The sequence below is a fragment of the Mixophyes fleayi genome, chromosome 5 (genome assembly GCF_038048845.1).
Source record: "Mixophyes fleayi isolate aMixFle1 chromosome 5, aMixFle1.hap1, whole genome shotgun sequence".
Taxonomy (NCBI): Eukaryota; Metazoa; Chordata; class Amphibia; order Anura; family Limnodynastidae; genus Mixophyes; species Mixophyes fleayi.
In genome coordinates this window covers 32,977,392-32,998,356 of record NC_134406.1, presented here as the reverse complement: position 1 = coordinate 32,998,356, position 20,965 = coordinate 32,977,392, and the positions used below count along the sequence as shown (strand labels likewise).

Sequence of the window (20,965 nt, the reverse complement as noted above, 5' to 3'; positions counted from 1 at the left end):
GTTTTAAGTGATCCTGATAAATATCACTACTAGTGCTTTATTTCTTGCTAGCACTGACATACATCCATATTGGAAGGATTTTATTTTGAGTTGCTGCTTTACTAATTGTTATATGTATTTTTATATATGATTTTATACCATATATTTCCTATTCCTGAGAGCGCCGAACTATCACCCTTGTGGGTGTTTTGTTGCCATACAAAACAATGTTAGAACATGAGAATTGTTTTACAAAATGAAATTTACTCTACAAGCTTACATTTTTGCAGCTTCACTTAATAGTCCAAATTATTTTGAGAAAAGCCTGACTTTCACTAATATCTTATTCTGTTATACTTTAAACTTTTCAATGTAGCAGACAAATACAGTAACTTAAATTAATTAACAACATTTCTGATACTTGGAACTGCTAGATGATGTGGTTTAAAGGCCATCCTTCACTTTGTAAGAGGGAATTCATTATGTTACCTAGCTATTATTATTAGTTATTATTTTATTGTTTATTTAAATTTTTTAATCCTGACAGTTTGTTAGAAAATTTAATGGTAGGCATAATAACAATATGGTACTTATTGTCGTACTTATATGAAGGCCAAATAAGTCAGTCAACTTTAATAACCACTTGTTTTTGTTTATGTGATAATACACTACATGGCCAAAAGAATGTGGACACCTAGTGGTATATTTACTAAACTGTAGATTTGAAAAAGGGGAGAAGTTGCCTATAGCAACCAATCAGATTCTAGCTGTCATTTTGTAGAATGTACTAAATAAATGATAACTAGAATGCGATTGGCTGCTATAAGCAACATCTCCACTTTTTCAAAACCGCAGTTTAGTAAATATACCCTAGACTTTACATCCACATGTGCTGTTTGAATATCTCATTTCAAAAACCATGGATAGTAATATGGAGTTATTTTGCTGCTATAGCAGCCTTTAGACTATTGGGAAAGATTTCCACTAGATTTTGGAACATGGCTGCGGAGATTCGGATCGATTCAGCCACAAGAGCATTGGTGAGGTCAGACACTGATGTTAAGTGATAAGGTCTGTCTCACAGTCAGTTTTCCAGGTCATCACACAGGAGTTTGATATGGTTGCCGTCGGGGTCAAGTCAAGTATTTCTACACCAAACCTGGGAAAACATTTTCTGATGGACTTTGCTTTGTGCACTATCATGCTGAAACAGGAAATAACCTTATTTAAAATGTGATTGTATGCTGTAAATTTAAGATTTTACCTTCACTGCAAAATAAGGGGCCCAAACCAAGCCCTAAAAAATAGCCCCAAACAATTTTTCCTCCAAACTTTACAGTTGGCATTATGCATTTGGGTAGGAAGATCTCCTGTCATTCACCAAACCCAGATTCATCCGCCAGACTGCCAGCTGGCAAAGCGTGATTCATCACCCTAGAGACCGCACTGCTCCAGAGTCCAATGGCGGTGTGCAACACTCTGGTCGAAATTTGACATTGTGCATGGTGATCTGAGGCTTGTGTGCAGCTTTTCAGCCATGGAAACCCAATGCATAAAGCTCTCGATGAATAGTCCTTGTGCTGATGTTGCTTCCAGAGGCATTTTGAACTTGATAGTAAGACTTTTCCAGTTCACAATATCAACACTTACAGTTGAACGGGGCAGCTCTTACAGGGCAAAAGTTTGGCTTGTTGGAAAGGAAACATCCTATGACATCCTGTGACAGTGCCATGTCGAAAGTCACAAAGTTCAATAGTATGTCCCATTCTACTGCTTATGTTTGAATATGAAGATTACATGGCTGCGTGCTGGATTTTATACACCTGATAGCAATGGGTGTGACTGAAATGGCCGAACACACAATTAGAACCATATACTTTTGGCCATGTCAAGTGTAACAGTGACTGGTTCATGTTTTGTGTCTCTGCCTTCTGTTGTCTTTCCTCATTCCATCCATGTCACACCACCGCTTGCTGTACAGAAATGCCAGTCACCAATCACTGCTTTATGAATGGCGGTGATAATGACGCTACCTTACAATATCCACATGCATTTTCCCCACCACCAGCTACAATTGTTATTCCTCAAACTAATGTATGAAATGTTTCCCACTCCTCTTAGATTGTAAGCTCCTTTGGGCAGGGCCGTCTTCACCTTATGCTTCATCTCATTCTATCTAATTTGTGTCATGATTCCCTCAATGTACAGCACTGCATAAGTCAGAGCTTTATTAATAAAATATAATAATACTGTCTTATGAGTTTTACAGCCTTATTTTTATCTGACTGTCATGATATCTCTTAAAATGGACAGTGCTGTGTATGTTGAGACCAAAGAAAAAACATGGATTATGGCACCACTTTAATCTGTCTACTTATTAAAGAGGTTGGACTCCCCTATAATTATTGCCGTTGGCCGGAAGAGACAGTACCAGTCGGTGTTTCTGGCCATAGAGTGCGGCTCTTGATGTCATATAAACATCATCTGATCACCTCACATCCAATAGCATGGCACCATCATTGGCTAGGAATGCTTATTGATTCAATCTTTCCTGATAGTGTTAAATGAAGCAATCAGCTAGGGGAACCCAACCTCCAGAAAATAATATATGTTAACAAATAAAATATTTAAGCAAGTCTGCCATAGAATATTTATTGAATATCTATTAATCCAACTCCGTGGGCAGCTCAACAAATTCATTATATAACATTATTATGTGTCGGATATTGCTGTCCGCACAAAACTTAAATACTACATGAGTATGTTCCTATAACAATGTATATTAAATATGTGTGCATCATTTATATTTTTAGCATATATTTTTATTACTGAAAAATTAACATCAAAACTCAACTACAAGGTGGAACAAATTTAATAATCTGTTATTTACATTCAGTTCTATAAATCTGATTCTAAATTAAATGATTAAGCACATGTTAATGTCAAATCCCTTAAACATGTATGCTCATAGACAATACTCAACCATGCGTGTAATACTTTCAGCAAAACTCTATATGTATCAGTAACCTAGGAAAATGTAATATAGAATTATATGCTAAAAAATGTAATTATAAAATGACATTATGTGAACATTGGTATTTGTATTATTTACAGGTCACTGGCAAATGTGGAAAGAATATTCCATTCTGAACATTTTTTTACATTAAGGAGAAATATTAACTCACCCTTCCTTTCTTGGTTTTCGTTTTTCATCTTTATATGGCAACTGAGAAAATAATAAATAACAATCATTTACTAAATAATAAATAATTCAATATTCAGTAAATTGTTGCTCTGTTCACAAATGTGCTGTTACCCATAACAACCAAGTATATGTTTGCATACATTTTATGCAAAAAGTCCCAGAAAAATTAAGTTTGGTTGGTTGAAATTGGTTATGGCACATTTGTACAAATAACGCTATTTTAAAAATAAGTCACACAGGTTTCAGAAAGTAACTTCAGCTACATTTTGACACTGTGCTGTATGGGTAAAGTGATCTGAGTCATTATATCATGAAAGTAGTACATGGTCAATATGTAGGCATAAGAAAAATAATTCAGTGTTCGCTGAATGGGATCTGGTTTGGCCTTGAATCAACCAAACTTGTTGATAGTTTGCACATAGGGGAATATTTGATAAACATAAAGGATAACTCCATTTTTTGCTATTTGTTACTCAAATGTTCCCCATAGGCTAATTAGCAATGCTTTTAATGGAGGCTCCTTTCAGGGGGTGTGACACCATTAACTAATAGGAATCCAGCAAACAGCTTCTTATTGGTCAAGCATTGGAAGGCAGTTTGAGTTTGCTGAGATCAGGAATGAGGTGATTATAAGGGAAGAGAACAGCAATCATATATCTCGGTGAAACTGCACTGGGTGCTGTTTGTTGGCTTTCACAATCAGCAAGAGGCTTAAAGTTACCATAGGTAGTTACAGATATCTATTTCACCTGTAACTTGAGAAGTAAGAGGGGGGTTCAATTAGACATATTGTTAGCAGTCTTAGCCATTAATTTGGTTGTGGTTGAAAAAGTCACTAAGAAATTAATTAATGAACATAACAATGAAAACAAAGCAAGTTAACATTTTAAGCATTTTTCAGAAATTTACCAACAAAACATTTATATAAACAACTTTTTCTGTTTGAACCAGGAATAGAACATTAGTGAAACAATATAGCGCAAATATACAATTATTGGCACAATAGTCTGATTAATTTGGCAAACCAAACCACATGTGTTTCACTAGCAACATTCATTGTCTTATATCAGCTCTACTTCTTGAGAAAAATCATTAAGTGAACCGTGTTGTATAAGCTGGAAGCAAAGAAAATAGTATATGACTTGTGACACAGAAAGGAAATCTGGCTATATATTGCAAATGGATTTAGCCTTCAAGGTAGTCTTCTCATGGAGAGCAAGCAGGTGAGCAATGTGCTTGAGAAGGAAACCACGACTGAAAGAAAGTGTTTTTATTCATAATCATACAACAAAATAAATTGATCTGTTAGGAAATAAGTACCTTAGCCCCCAGCATCACAGTACATTACTTCTTTGTTGCTCTCTATCAGATAATGTATAATGCAACTTACCAGCTAAAAGCCTAAACAGTCTTTCAAGGGGGTGCAACTACCGACATGCAGGGATAGAATGTGAGTTTATCACATGTCGCGCACATCCACAACTGAAACTCTCTCTTCGGCCTTGTATGCTTTGCTGCTGCCCAGCCTCCTGCCAATTGTGATATATATTGCAATGGGGTCAGGGCTTCCATTCCAGTGATAGACTGCTTGCCTAGAGTCCTTTACATGTGTAGGATAGAACTCAGATTTGCATCTGAACTGATTAATTCTCTTAGTAAGCTGATTATTAGTTGGACCAGCAGGGTCAAAGATAGGGGTGGTTTTTCCACTAGACCCTTCATTCTCTTCCAATAAATTCTCCAGAACCAACAAAGCATCATCATCTTTATCTAATATAATAGGTATAAAAACCTCTTTGTCTTTTTTTAGAAGCTTTTAATGCACAATATTTCTTAGAGCACAATGAACGAGTGAACCTGTTAAGTTCTACAAAAAGTTTGAAGAAATTTGGAGCTGAGGAGGGGGCAAAATGAAGCCCTTTGTTTAATAGTGAAATTTTTATTGATGACAGTGTTCTATCGGATAAATTAAAAATCCCTCTTGTATTAGATTTTACTGTGGTCTCATTCTTTTTTTGAATGCTTGCCACTAGAACCTTGTAATCATATTTAGCAAACTGTTATTTTAGAGCTTTAAGGACTGAAGTTCTCTGGGCTTCTGAGATCCCCGTGGACTCACTCTGGCTCTCTGCAGACTGAGCTCCAGATTGGTCTATGGAAGTGGTTCCACAACTTTTTGGATATATTTACCTCTGTCTATATCTATCTATCTATCTATCTATCTATCTATCTATCTATCTATCGATCTATCTATCTATCTATCTATCTATCTATCTATCGATCTATCTATCTCTGTATATCTATATCGATAGATAGATAGATAGATAGATAGATAGATAGATAGATAGAGACAAGGTATATATATCAAAATGCCTCCGAGGATTATATATAGTTATGTACAGAATTTATTTGCTTTTGAAATCCTTCCTACCCACTGACATGGTATATACTTTCCCACCACATATATGGTATATGCTCGATGTTATACTGCAGAGAAAAGTAAGATATAAATCAAAAGTACATTTGCAAAAGTGATCCCATACACAGGAAATTGCTCTCACAGCAAACTGTAGTAACAAGCAAGATACCAGTTTGTTTTTGACTCTGAGTGGCTTGGGTTCAAGCACTCAAACCAGAGAGTGACACACAGCATTAATGTAAAGGGTTAGTGTGTTGTATCTCTTATGGAAAGAATTGTATCTGTAAAATAAAACCACAAACTGCATGAACTAGTTTGAAATACTACTACTACTTTTGAAATACAGCACATTCAGTAACATGACAGGGAATATAGCATAATGGAAATGTAAAAACATAGTATGATTTACAAATAAAAAATGTCTCAGTAAAATTCATATTCAAGACAATAATACAACTTCACTCCTGAGTCTCTCAGAATGACCACAATTTTAATGTAACAATAAAGGATTTAATTTTTCATTATTATCAAAGGAAATACTGTATTAAATGGAAGACTTGTTGAGTTTGAACAACTCAATTTTCTGACACCTAAATGCTATAAGAAGATACTATGCTCTATACAAATGTATGACACTATAGTTGATGCATGTAACACAAAAACAAGTTCTATTTTAATCAGTAACAACACTATAGTGTGCTGTAATGTGTGTTGACATTTTTTTTTAGCAAATATCCCAATAAAGTCTATGGAATAAAATGGAGGTCTGGTTATTTATATTGATGAGAAAGGGACTGTAAGGTATAGCAAAAGTACAGGATTACTGTTGATTGTTTTGTTTCCAATATAGATAGACAAGATTCTTTACATACAGTAGTCAAGTACGATGCATAGAATGCTGTAAGAAAGCAAGGTTCAAGATAAACTAAGACAACAGGGATGAATTCAGATGGAAACGGGACGGTTGTGATTGGAGTTAAAGTGGTGTCCATAAACCTGGAGAAAGATAGTGAAAGGGATATAGGAAAGAAAGCTAAAGTATAGATCTCTAAACATGTGTAAAGACAGCTTATATGTTATTCAGTGTTTAATCTGGAGAAATAAGAGAAATGGAAAGTGAGCTTGAGCAGGTTAACATTTTGTTAAGAGATCCGTTAGTTTCAACTGGAGAGGGGAGAGATAAATAGAAATATCAGTGTCGATTTGCTATAGTCAATCAATGTTGCCATAGTCTAACCCGAAATGAGAACACGAATAAGTGTTTTGTGGTCAGTGCCTGATACATAGCACTGAGAAAAGGTACAACAGTAAAGCTTAGACTGTTTATGGGAATCTCACGGCGATGGCAGGGACTGAAGAGTTATAATTATTGTTTCTAAGTAGTAGGGCAGCACGGTGGTTAGCACTTCTGCCTCACAGCACTGGGGTCATGTGTTCAATTCCCGACCATGGCCATATCTGTGAGGAGTTTGTATGTTCTCCCCGTGTTTGCGTGGGTTTCCTCGGGGTGCTCCGGTTTCCTCCCACACTCTATAAACATACTGGTAGGTTAATTGGCTGCTAACAAATTTACCCTAGTCTATGTGTGTGTGTGTGTGTGTGTGTCTGTCTGTGTGTGTGTGTTAGGGAATTTAGACTGTAAGCCTCAATGGGGCAGGGACTGATGTGAGTGAGTTCTCTGTACAGCGCTGCGGAATTAGTGGCACTATATAAATAAATGGCAATAATAATAATTAAAGTAGTAAACTAATGATCACAGCTGCATAAATAAGATAGATAAATAGATAGATAGATAGATAGATACATAGATAGATAGATAGATAGATAGATAGAGATATGTAAATAATTGGATATATGAGACCATTTGCAGTCCGTTCCTTATTTGTCTGTCATGCATGTTGAATGGAGTATCACCTGATAACAGATGCGGTCATACTTTTGAGTCATAATTATTATTAAGAAGTTAAGTAACAATGTTTACTAACTCAGTACAATTTGACTTGAATTCTTGAAGCTTTTTTCTAATAGTAAAAAGCTGTGTCATTCTGATGAGTCTATGATGCTGAAAATCTTTAAAAATAAGTTGAATGCATAAAGCTATCACTCAGTATGTTTACACCCATTATCCAAATAAGGTTACAAAGACCAGTGTGAAATACAAGTAAATACATAAATAAGTAAATAATTGATTTTCTTTAGTGATGTCATAAGCATACGTACCAGGTGTCACCTCTAACAATCCCATATTCAGTACTGCTAAATAATTTAATGAGCAGAGGATGTCTGAGGGAGTTAAAAGTTAACACCAAATTACAGGGGGAAAAAAACTGTATCCAGAAACCCAATGTTGCAAACAATTATAATAGGTTCCATGACTGTATAATAATATTATTATAATTACTTTCATTTATGGTGCATTTCTGAAGTTTATAAAGATGATAACCATAAATATGTAAACATATACACTATACGGACAAAAGTATTCAGACACTTGACCATTACACCAACAGGGACTGTAATGACATTGTATTCAAATACATATACTTTAATATGGAGTTGGTCCCTCTTTTGCAATGGAAAACAGCTTCCACTTGGAAGGCTTCCCACAAGATGTTGGAGTGTTTCTGTGGGAATTTGTGCCCATTCATTCTGTAGAGCATTTATGAGGTCAGGCACCGATGTTGGATGAGAAGACCTGGCTCGCGATCTCACCGGTTTTGTGCTTACATTAATGTAGTTCAGAACTCTTCAGCTATGGAATCAGCAGAGTGTTGGCGACTTTTACGCACCAGGCGCCTTAGTAGTCATTGACCTCGCTCTGTGATTTTGCGTGGTCTTCCACTTCGTGGCTGAGTTGTTGTTGTCCATAAACGCGTCCACTTTCTAATAATATCACTTACAGTTGATCATGGAATATCAAGCAGGGATGAAATTTAACGAACCATCTTATTGCAAAGGTTGCATCCTATCACAGTACCACGGTTGAAGTCATTGAGCTCTTCAGAACGACCAATTTTGTATCACAAAAGTTTGCAAATGGAGACTACATCGCTAGGTGCTTGATTTTATATACCTCTGGGAACGGGTTTGATTAAAACACCTCATTTCAATAATTACAACAGGTGAGGCCAAATAATTTTCTCCATATAGTGTACATAATAGAACTGGTAGATGAGGGGTTAATTAGAGTGAAAACATATATATGGAATTAGAAGGAAGATACAAACTCATAAAGAAAACAAAAAAAACAGTAGAGATTAAGATAATAAAGCATAGAAGTTTGGTAGTGCTATTAAAACTAGGGAATAAAGCAAAATGTATTATATAAACATGAATTGGAAACAAGTATTACATATATTGAGCTCTAGGTATCTAGTAAAAGAAAATTATTTTAAATGGAAATTCGCATTATTTTTTCCATAATAACTTTTCCATAATAACTTGATCTCCCACTGTTCATTTCTACTTAGCTTTTGACGAAATTAATTTAAATTAAATTGGTATTGACACAATATGTCTTTCCGGTTATGCTGGTTTTGATGTAATTTCAAATATTTGAATATTTATTTAAATTATGTCATGTACATTGATTTACATTAAGCTTCAAAAGGAAACTGCATTAAAGTAATTATATATGCTGTTATTTTTGTTTATTGTGCAGCTCGCAAAATATGCAGCTCAAATGTATGTTAACTCTTTAATATTTCTTTGAATATTATAAAAAATGTTGCTGTAATAAGGTCATATAATATTGTTTAATAATATAAACATATTTAGGTAACACTGGGCATTTTGTAATTCAGTGTTTCACAGTACATACATACTGTTTTCTGCACAGAGAAAGTAAGGATGATTTTCATACTTTTCACATTGCCAACTAACACCAATGTTGGGCACCAGGTCCGTGGGCACATTTTCAAACACTAGGCCCATGGAGAAGTTAGTTGGGACACAAGGCTGTGGATATTAGGACACTTGAGGTTTAATTTATTTTGGGCACCGTTATTCAGGCTAAAAGTCTGTCTTGCAATGTGCTAGGCCTATTTGGGATATATAGTTCCAGGCTATCATTTGTGGGTACCCATATTGTTCAGCCTTAGAGCTTGTGGGTAGTTAGGCACTAGGCCTGCCATCCTTATTACCCCTAGACTCCAGGGATTGTGTTCCCCTCTGCTTTTAAGTCCTGTTTAGGGATTTATGCCACCAATATAGATCCCATTGTTGCTGCCATATTCCCGTAAAACTGCCCGCATGTAGGAAATTCCTTAGTTTCACTAGCAATGGCTTGCTGTCACCAACCTTCTATGCTTTTCATTTTAATATTTAATAACATTTTAACTCTACTGCTTTGTGTACCCTACTTCCAGTCTCATATTAAAGTTTTCACACTGTATTTACCGCCTCACTTACCAGGAATATGATGTATAAATTAGTGAATCTCATCTTTATAGGCTTTAGAAAACCCCCATAAATGCAGATCTTTATAATTATATATGAGATGTATAGGTAAATAAATTAGGAGAATTCAAACATAGACAGTTTTTTAGTATAAGAAGTCAATTGAAAGTATTATGTGCACTAGTCAGAGTTCATATTGTAATGGGGTGGATGGTTGGCATCCCAGAAGCAGTGTAAGGAAGGATTCTACAGGCCCGGTGGTATGGTGGAGAGGCAAAAGCCCCCCGTTAGTGTTGGCATGAAACAAGGGACGCAGGGTTAAAACTGCATAAACTCATGGGTTTATTCTCTTTACTTGCGGCATAAGGTTTTACTACCGTGGCAGATAAGTAGCAGTAGTGTAGGAAAGCAATACCATAAGACCTTCAATATACAAGGTTATACAGCATGTCACAAAATAAATAACAATTTAGGAATTTTGTTTCAACAATATCAGTTTTATGCAAACATAAACTACTACAACACATAGGTCACTGAATAAATATATCTCACTTTGAAGTTAAGCACTGTGCTTCAGTGAAATGAGTTTCACAGGATAAATACTTTTGAGAGACAACCAATTGCTAACGAGTTAGACTATTACACTAACTGCTGCTGCAGCAGATTATCTAGTCAAGTCAATCATGATAGACTTTTAGTGCAATTATACAATTCTTATCACACATCAGTAGAGATAAAACAATGATAAATTATTATTATTATTTATTAATTTTTATTTATAGGGCACCACTAGGTGTCCGTAGCGCCATACAGGGACAAACAAAATTAAAATACGAGGTGAGACAGCACAGTACAGTAAACAATAAGCACAGTAACTCAGTGAGCTCAATGCACAGCTAGGGCAGGGGGGAGGGGAGAGGGGAAGGTCCGCATATGACAGAGCCCAAGAGGGAGGGCACGGATGACAGGGAAACCCCCAGAGGGGAGAGGAGGGAGCGAGAGGGGACGGGGAGGGGGGGGGAGAGGGTCCTCGAGGATGAGGGCTAGGTAGCTGGAGAGCAGAGTTAAAAGTGGTGAAGACAGGAGGAGAGATGACCCTGCTCAAAGGAGCATACAATCTAAATCCAGCTTGTTCATAGTAGATGCTTTAGCAGAAATGACTATAGATTTGGGTCACTTTACAATAAACAGAAGCCATGGAAGTAAATTGTAATCCACAGGTTAAAGCGAAATACATGCTTTCCATATCTCCTTGCTTTAGCACAGGTGTATTCACTGCTGACTGACACAGTGTAACAGATCCACAGGTGGTATAATTATTTATCTTGTCACCTGGAAAACATGCACTGTTAGGGGTCCTAAGGACAGTGTTTAAGGAACTCTGGTTTAGAACATATTCAGGCATCCCAGTGCCTAGTTATTTCAGTAAGATGAGTTTGGCATATGTCAGGTACCCATGATATACAGTATATCCACCAAGTCTATCTTAGATGTGGTACCTCTTTACAGATGACATCTTGCTGTACCAGTTTCCATTTCTGCTTTTTTTGCTGAGCTACTTAAGGATACAACCAGTCACTGACTACCAGACAAGAAAGCACTCTCCAAAATTCAAGACATTCATGCATTACTGATGTATAGGAGAATACTATTTATGCATTTCTTAACATCTATTTATATAGAGCCGACATTCTCCACAGAGTTTTACAACCGGGTCAGTACAATAATCTGTTTTACGGTAATGTGTGGTACTTATGAGACACAACATTTGCTTAATTTTATTTCTTACTCTTTATTTCCTTTTGTGAGTCAGGTTCAGTAAAACAGTCATTGAAACATATTTGGTGCAATTCTATGTCAGACATTCATTTTAGAACACCACAATTTTATGACTAGTTCATCGCGGCAATCTAATGCAAGGATACCCTCAGCGTACTGTCAGTATAAATGGGGAACCCCCTCTTCATCACACTGTACCAGAGTTTTTATCATACCTCCCAACATTTGGGTAGGTGGCATCGGGGTAAAGGGCGTGGTCATATCACAATGGGGTGTGGTTCATGCCATGATAGGGTTGTGGCCATATCGCAGGGCATGCCTAGTGCATTTCCACTGCTAGGCTACTCCAAACATCTGCTCCCCTCCAAACACCTTCATTGCCATGTACGCCATGCAGAGCAGCAGTGAACAGAATAATTCCCAGCTTTCCCACCCATTAGAGAAAGCTGTCCCAATCGGTATGTTGAGACAGAGTCATCAAATCAGGAGTCTCCTGCCTAATTCGGGACTGTTGGGAGGTATGCTTTATAGTTGCTCCAAATTAAATAATGTGGATGGCTTTTTATTTGATAGGGTTATAGAATCCCTTTAAAGCAAATCCCCAGAATTCAAACTTCTGGTGCACTCAACAGAGCAGGGTAAAATGGGTATGATTTTCATAATTGCTTTACTACACCAAACAGGACTTATATTAACGCGTTTAAAGAACTGTGCAAATTTTGTCTTAAGGGGTTGGGAACTGGATGGGGCTTTCCACGTTTTTTTATACAATAATGTCACCCTGGGTATGATGACTATAAAAACACCATGCTTACAATGATTCTGTACTTTTATTGCATTGGTGAAATAAATATATTATGTTGCATTTTAGTACTAAGGTGTGTGGTGTATTTTCTTTGCAATGCATATTGATTGGTATCAACACTGCCCTTATTGTAAGCTTTGGGCCTGACCCATTCCCTTTACAGTCACTTTACAATCCCCCCTTCCAGGGGAGAAACTAGGTTTTTGCATGTCCCATAGCAAAACTTTGCATGGGTCTCCAACATTTCTAGAGCCCTTCCACTCCCACCCTCTGCCTTAATTTCATTGCTTACATTACATCAAAAGAGATGGAAAATATGACTGTCATAAAAACATTCTAAATGCCTCAGGATTGATAGAAATGTTTGGAAGAAATTCACTATATTAAGGAATGATTAGTTTTCATACAGCCATCAGTAAAGCTAAGTGGACAAATGCATCTTGTATGTCCTTTAACTGAAATAACATAACATTCCAGTGTCTGAAAGAACTTCCTCAGGAAACATCTAACAGTCAGGTCCAGATTAATGGAAAGGTCACAAAGGCAGAAATTGTAAAAGTATGAAAAAAGACAGCATAGGGTTATAAGGGGTCCACACACATTCATGGTAGAAATCAGATTAATTATGTACACAGAGGGCCTAAATCATTAAAGGACGTAAATGCCAAAACGTGCTTTATTTTGCCTTAAATTGCACTGTGCATGCCCAGACTATACGCCAGTGAACGCAAATACATTCAATTAATGGTTGAATGCAAAGTAAACTTCTGACAGGCTATGGTATCGGGTGTAACGGAGAGGGATGGGGCTTGCGGGCAGCACGGTGGCTTAGTGGTTAGCACTTCTGCCTCACAGCACTGGGGTCATGAGTTAGATTCCCAACCATGGCCTTATCTGTGTGGAGTTTGTATGTTCACCCCGTGTTTGCGTGGGTTTCCTCCGAGTGCTCCGGTTTCCTCCCACACTCCAAAAACATACTGGTAGGTTAATTGGCTGCTATTAAATTGCCCTTAGTCTCTCTCTGTCTGTGTGTGTGTGTATGTTAGGGGATTTAGATTGTAAGCTCCAATAGAGTAGGACTGATGTGAATCAGTTCTCTGTGCAGCGCTGTGGAATTAGTGGCGCTATATAAATAAACGGTGATGATGATGACACACCTAGCCAATGTACAGTAAGGACATGCCAAGCTCAAGCGCATACAGCAGAGCTCTTTTCAAGCTTTGGGTATCTTAAAGGTTTGTGTTTTTCTGTCGTATCACTTGCACCAGCTACAGGTAAAGTGTAAGTGCTGAGTGATATTGATGACGGTCATGTATGCACGCTAGAACATGTGTTTTCAATCAAGAGCAATTGTAAAAATGCATGTAATTATTGAAATAAATAACATCCTGATGAATGTATTTCATTGAAGGAAAAAAAATTAAAAACTGTTTTTTTCATTAGTGAATATATTATTAACTGCTAACAATAATGAAATGCTTTTTTCTCTGTGCTGCGACTTTATAATCCATATATATATTTATTGTACATACTTTGCAGTGTGTTGTATCTATCTTAATAGGCAAGTGCCGCATATGCAGAGCGTGCCTAGACCCGTATTCAACAAGAGATGTTTATCCAGATCCACTTGTAGTTAAATACGGATGTGCGTTTTCCTGTAATATGTACATTTTTAAAACACGTAGATTATGTTTGTTTTGCGAGTCTTAATGAATCAGGCCCACAGTGTTACTTGTCATACAGTTGGAGGGCTGATAGCATGAGCTCTGTGTAAAACAGATCCCTGCCTTCAGTGGAAGGATGCCCGAATTCATAGACTTAGGACTAAAGTTACTAAATGGCAGTTTATTGAAACCACCGGTTTTCTGTGATTTTTCCAGTGGTTTTAATATAGCCGGATTTACTACAGCCCAAACTACCATTAAAATGGCTAGAATTGACATTTTTCAAAACTACTACTTTTTAAATCGCCATCCTGATTTTCGCCATAATCAACATACAAACCGTCGGATTTACTAAGCTGGGGTTTGCAAAACTGCCGCAAAACAGCCATCCAAAGGGCCAAAATAAAAGAGGTGGTTGTGAGTGGCGAGGTTGCTCAAACAGCTGCTGCTAGAGCTATTTTGCCATTCAGAATATAAGAGAAAGCACAATTGACTTTTAAATGATTTGGGCAATCATTAGTTATTGATTAAGGGGCAACATTTATTTAATATTAACTTATGGAGGAAATGTGTGTTTTTTTTCTTTCTTTTAAAGGGGACACTATTATAGCATTATATTATGGGGGGGAATGATAATATATAACAATATTAACTGATTGTTAATGCTGGATATAAGTATTTATGTTGCACAATTTGGCATTACATAGTGCCCGAATAATATAATAAGTAAATAATTTTATCCCCTTAGTATATTGGAAACAAAAAATTCCCATCAAAAAAGTTTTTGACTCTTAATCAATAAATAATGATTGCCTAAATAATTTAAATGTCAATGGGGCTTTCTCTTATGTTCTGAATGGCAAAATAGCTCAAACAGCATGTTTGAGCTATTAAGCCATTTAAAAGTAGGTATTAAAACTGTCATGTCCTGTCTATTGGATGCCAGTTTTGAAGGCGGTGGTTTCGCGTTTTTAATCCGCCACACATCGCCATCAATTTTAAATCGCAGGCTCAAACCGCCCTTTAGTAAATGCGGCAGTTTGGACCACTAAACCGCCGGCGATGTGTGGCGGTTTTAAACCGCTACAAAACTCGACTCTTAGTAAACCTAGCCCTTAGTCTCCTTTGGACCATTATGGAAGTGGAGTCAAGAGAAACTGGAGTAAACAGTAGAAGAATGTCATAAGTCTATAGTCACAACTATGGAATTTACAGATATTGTTCATTGAATTTTGACTTAAATTTTAATTTACTCCAATTTCATAAATGGTCACCAATGTAGGCATAGGGTATCATTAACTGATACATATTTAGAATCAATCTCATCTATTGTAGTGAGTGAGTTTTTCCACAAATATATGGACTGTTCTACTGAATACTTTAAAGTTTTCTTTACATCTGGTTACATTCACTTTCATGTGGAACCTTTGCCCCTGTCGCATTATTATCTTCCTACTGGGAGTAATTGTGTGTCAACTCATGCACCACTTCTATCAAAGACAGTTCATCAGAACAATCCAAACCATCCGGTGCAGCTTTTTCATTTGCTTCTAGTCCTGACACAGAGAACTTTCACTTCCCACACACGGCTTCATTTCTATCCTGAGGTTACACAACAGAGTGTGTCAAACAGCTTTCTCTAAGAAGCAGATTGCTTTATACCATCAGCTAGTATGCCTATAGGGAAAACCTTCAGGAATAATTTAGCAATAAGAACAGATAAGGATCAGATTGTTTGGGGAAACATTTTTTTTATTTCCACAACAGACTTCCCGTTAGGGAGTCATTCTGAGCTAAAATGTGTGATATCAAACAACAATACTGTTAAATGAAGGCAACAGCAAATTTATGCAATGTGAAATGTGAAGACTAAAACTACCATACATAGGCAGATCTATTTCTAACTTGGCTACAATTTTATGTGGTCAAATTGGAGAGATCCAAACACTTATGTCAGAAAAAGATAGTCATTAAGACATTGACTGTACACACAGTGCAATAGCAGTCATTGTCCACCACATTTTCTGATGGTACCGATATCCTAATGTTGATCAAAATCAGAAGTCATTTGTGACCAACTCGCTACAAAAATCCCAGTCTGTATGGACATGCACCAATCTACATATATATTTGTTGAAGCAGCAATACCATGAAACAAATTAGGTGTATTTTCCTTGGTTTGTTTCCTCATGCTGCTATCAATGATGAATAGTGACGATTCTGCATATTTTTCACAGTGTCACGTGACTACCAGGGCAACCACAGTCACATAGCAGCACATGATATATTGAGCAGAAAAGCTTTGGAATGTCAAATGATTACCATGGCAACCATGGTCACATAACAGCACATGATGTATTAAGCACATTGATTTTGGAACGCCCCCCTAGCACTGTCTTCTTCCCCCTCTGCCATTACAGACATGACATGCTGAGAGTCTGAGTCTGTGTGTGTGACTGGCACCCATACTTGTCTGAGCTCCAGAGAGATTTTGAAAAGAAGATAATTATTTATAGAACATCTAAGAAAATGCATGCTTAAAAGGTGCTTAGCTTGCCATTTAAAGAAAAAAAACTTCTATGTGGGATTGCGGCTTACAAGATGCCTTACATATCACAGCAACTTGTGTTGAAAATGTATCAATATGAAATGTAGTTATCAGCAGTAGGACATTATACTCATTTATAATACAATATACACATTAGTCATGCAGTGGAAAATAGTTGTTCTCCAGTTAAACTGTCGAGATTGCATGGGAACAATTTTACTGTTAAATTACTGGCATAGAAATTAAATCTGATGTTAGGTGAGACAAGAGGAACATTTCAGTGAATATAACGTTTCCACAAATATCAGTATTTCAGGTCAGTGAATCAGTTTGGGAAGGTTGCAATAAAACAATTTTCAGAGTTTAGAGAATAACTTTTTTCTTTTTAAATAAAATAATAATTTTACAATTATGTTTGAACAACAAATTCTATAAAATAGTCAAGATAACCAAGTACATGTTATAATAACCTGTTCTACAAAGGATACATGGATGTACTATTAGTTGAATGGATTAACATTGATTTTTTTATTACCTATCCTTCCCCCATCATTGAGTAACTTATGCAGCTAAACAACCTTAGCCCACACTCACCTTGTAACCCTAGTCAGCTGTAAGATGCATTATGTTTGATGTATTAGTCAGAATTACAGCTTCTAACCTCTCTTCCTTCTCCTGCCCTCGATCTCCTATATATTGATAGCACATTATAGTATAGCACATTATAATTGCTTATGACTGTCATGAGATTATGGGGATGCCAAAGCACATTAATTCCATAAAACGCTGTATAGAGGAATAGCTGCGTAAGCTGAGATCCTGCTCAACAAAAACATTAACTAAACATACTGTAAACATGCAATAAACCATAGTAACTCACATGTAGCAGATTGTAGTATGTAGAGTCATGGGGGCTGTTTAATGTCTTGGGTTTCTGTCTTCTTGTGACCCTCTGTGGTTTAATATCTTCTAGTCCTGAAGTTACTAAAGAAGTGCAGACCAAAAACAAACAGGAAATATAGTAAAGCAAATAATGTACAGAAACATCAAATATAAAACAATAGGTGACAGGTTAAAAAAAAAAAGGATGTTATTATCCATAGCAAGCAATTAAATTATCCTAGTTTTCTAGTGAATATTAGACAACTAAAGCATACACCTTGCTAGTTGCTTTGGGGAACCCCATTTTTTTTCCTTTGCACCACTTTTTTTTATAAATGTCTACCACTGAGGTAGATATGAGCTAAATAGTGGTGGTAGACCAGGCCTTGTCTCAGAGGTGTGAAGCTCTAGTGATACAATATTTGAGTTCTGTGGAACGCTATATTTATAAATTTGCATTCTGCATTTTCTTAATTTCTTTAATCTATAAGTAGACAATAATGATTCATTCTGCAATGTGCTGGGAGAAGTCCAGCTTGAACAAAACTGGTAAAGGAATCAATGACCATTATCTAAAAAATAACCAATTTATGATAAAAACACCACAATTTAGAAAATAGCTGGCTCCTATTTCTGTTTTCAACATCAGAACATGCAGGAAAGTATCGATATTAAGATGCAAAAAGGAGAGCTAATTAGGAGAATATTTGTTAATGATCGTAGTGTAAACACCTAAAATAGGGATACATATATTTATTACATGGGAGATGCTCATCTCTCTAATATAAATTACTTACAGTGAACCATCAGTATAAATCATGTTATTTTTATTCAGCATTCGTTATGGTGATGTTTTGGCATTTGGGTGGGGTTTGGCAAGTGTACATTGATACCAAAACCCCTTGCACTGGCAGTGTACCAGAGGAAAGGATAACACAGCTGAGACGGCTTTACAGTTATATTCTGCCAATGACTGTACAGTGGAATAACAGGATGAGCCGATCACACTTTAAATAGAAGTATCTAATTAACATCACACATGACAATGTATAATTATATAGTATGCACATGTATTAGTCGTTTACTTTACACAAAAAAAAAAGAAAGAAAAGTTTGACAGTTATGAATAATTTAGGTTTCGGGGGAGATGATTCATACCATCCACTACACAAAGCTAGATGACTAATGACATATATGATTACCAAGCAGAGGTTATTAACCCCCCCAAACTACAATTAGTGGAACACGCTGCTTTCTGTCTTTGCTGAGATGACATTACAGCAATTTCTTTTAATCCTCTTACGGTTCACTTTCTGACTGATGCTTGGGCACTACAGTGACATGAGTAGTGGAAGTGTCCAGCGGGCTGTAGACAAAGCCAGGCATGGTAGAAAATTACACCCAGTGGAGAGCCTGCTTTATGCTGGAACTGGAGGGCTGGGGACACAGGGATTTCCTGAGGTACATTCCATCCTTCCCGACTACTACAGTCAGCTCACAGATATAGAGAGCATGTCTATATATGATGCACATTTCAGTGATAATGTAATAGAGCATTAAAAGCTATTACATAAACCTTTCAGAAAATTGTTCCCATATCAGTGAAGATGAGAAATGTATGTGAGCATGTATATACGATAGATAGATAGATAGATAGATAGATAGATAGATATTTGGCCCAGGGCCGTATATCCCATTGGGCACAATGAGCAGGTGCCCGGGGGCGTCATCACGCCCGCCCGACATCCATTGCGGAGGATGACGGAGGAGGAGACCATGGAGGGAGCCGGATCGCCAGCTGACCGCAAGGTAAGTATTTTCTTCTTTTTTTTCAGGTTTTTTTTTTGTTGTTGCCTCCGACGGGCCCCCCTGGGCTGCAGGGCCCATATATATAATCATTTTATTTTTTTTGTATATATAGGGGCCCCGGTGCACTGCTGTGCCCGGGAGCCCAAGATGTTCTTAAGAGGGCCCTGATTTGGCCGTACCACACAGCAGAATTAATTGACTATTGTCATCCCAGCTCTAATTTGCGTGTTCTGCTGCAAAACTTGATTTGTGTGAAGCTCCATTGCTACTGCTCAGAAGTTTTTTAAGTGCCGGGTCAAGCCACGATCATTAGATTGGGGAGGCCTCCAGGAGCCCGGCTAGAGTATGGAAGAAGTGCCAGTCATCCAGAGAGGAATAGACCAGCAATCCAGGGGTTAATTCATGGAACAGTGCATGATTGGTTTAGTTATTAGTTTTCTAAAGGGGCACTGCATTTTATTAATATCTAATGGGGCACTACATCTTATTAATATCTAATGGGGCAGGATATTTTATTAATAGCTACCCAGGCACATTATATCTTACAATTATTTATACAGGGGCACTATATTTTTTTCATTTCTCTGGTACCCACCAAAAATAGCAGGTAGGGCTCAATGCTACTTAGTATTGGGTCAGGCATCCCTTGCTGCAGGGCCCCAGTGTCTATTTGGGGCCCCTCCTAGATGACCAGGATGGATGCTAAATGGCACGGAAAATTAATAAAGGAGAGTGAGTTGTTGTTTTTTTACAATTACTTATGGCAGTTTCCCCTAAATCGCATGCAGTTTGGGGTAAACCGCATGTGATTTAGGGGATTTTAAACCACCGCACATCGCCTACGGTTTGACATTCGGTGGTTTGGAAATGAAAATCATCGGCAATGTGCAGTTTCATAACCACCAAAACAAAATTGCAATTTAGTACATTCTACATCTTCCATGGCATGCTGTCTAAAGGTGCCAACACACTAAAGTTTGGGGTAAACCGCATGTGATTTAGGGGATTTTAAACCACCGCACATCGCCGACGGTTTGACATTCGGTGGTTTGGAAGTGAAAATCATCGGCAATGTGCAGTTTCATAACCACCAAAACAAAATTGCAATTTAGTACATTCTACATCTTCCATGGCATGCTGTCTAAAGGTGCCAACACACTAAAGACTTTTTATCCCAAGATGCAATCCTATTCATTGAATTCTTACAATTATCGCTGTTATACAAAAGATCTCAAACAATGCAATCTAGTCTAAAATATCTTTCAGAAAAATCATCATCCAAGTTTGATCATTTCGTCCAGACTTGAAAACAATTTAATCACTCAGTGTGTGAGTATATTGAATGATTATAATTAAGTAATTTATTTTCTATGCATGCTGAATATTAAAATATTTTCAGATTTAGATATTTCTGTGCGTATATGAATCACTCAATAAAAAAAAACAAACTGTGAAATGAACTTTCAATGAAAAGTCA

At 37.0% G+C, this 20,965-nt stretch overlaps 1 protein-coding gene across 1 annotated transcript in view; it reads right to left on the bottom strand.

Annotated features, from left to right (window-relative positions):
- The window catches only part of MYO3A (myosin IIIA), a 159,429-nt gene that overhangs the window by 6,139 nt on the left and 132,325 nt on the right, over nt 1-20,965 (bottom strand). The window contains exons 32-33 of the mRNA XM_075211975.1: nt 17,678-17,781; nt 3,165-3,205 (exon numbers count right to left, since the gene is read on the bottom strand). Coding sequence (XP_075068076.1) covers nt 3,165-3,205; nt 17,678-17,781 — 145 coding nt within the window. The remainder of the gene's footprint in view (nt 1-3,164; nt 3,206-17,677; nt 17,782-20,965) is intronic.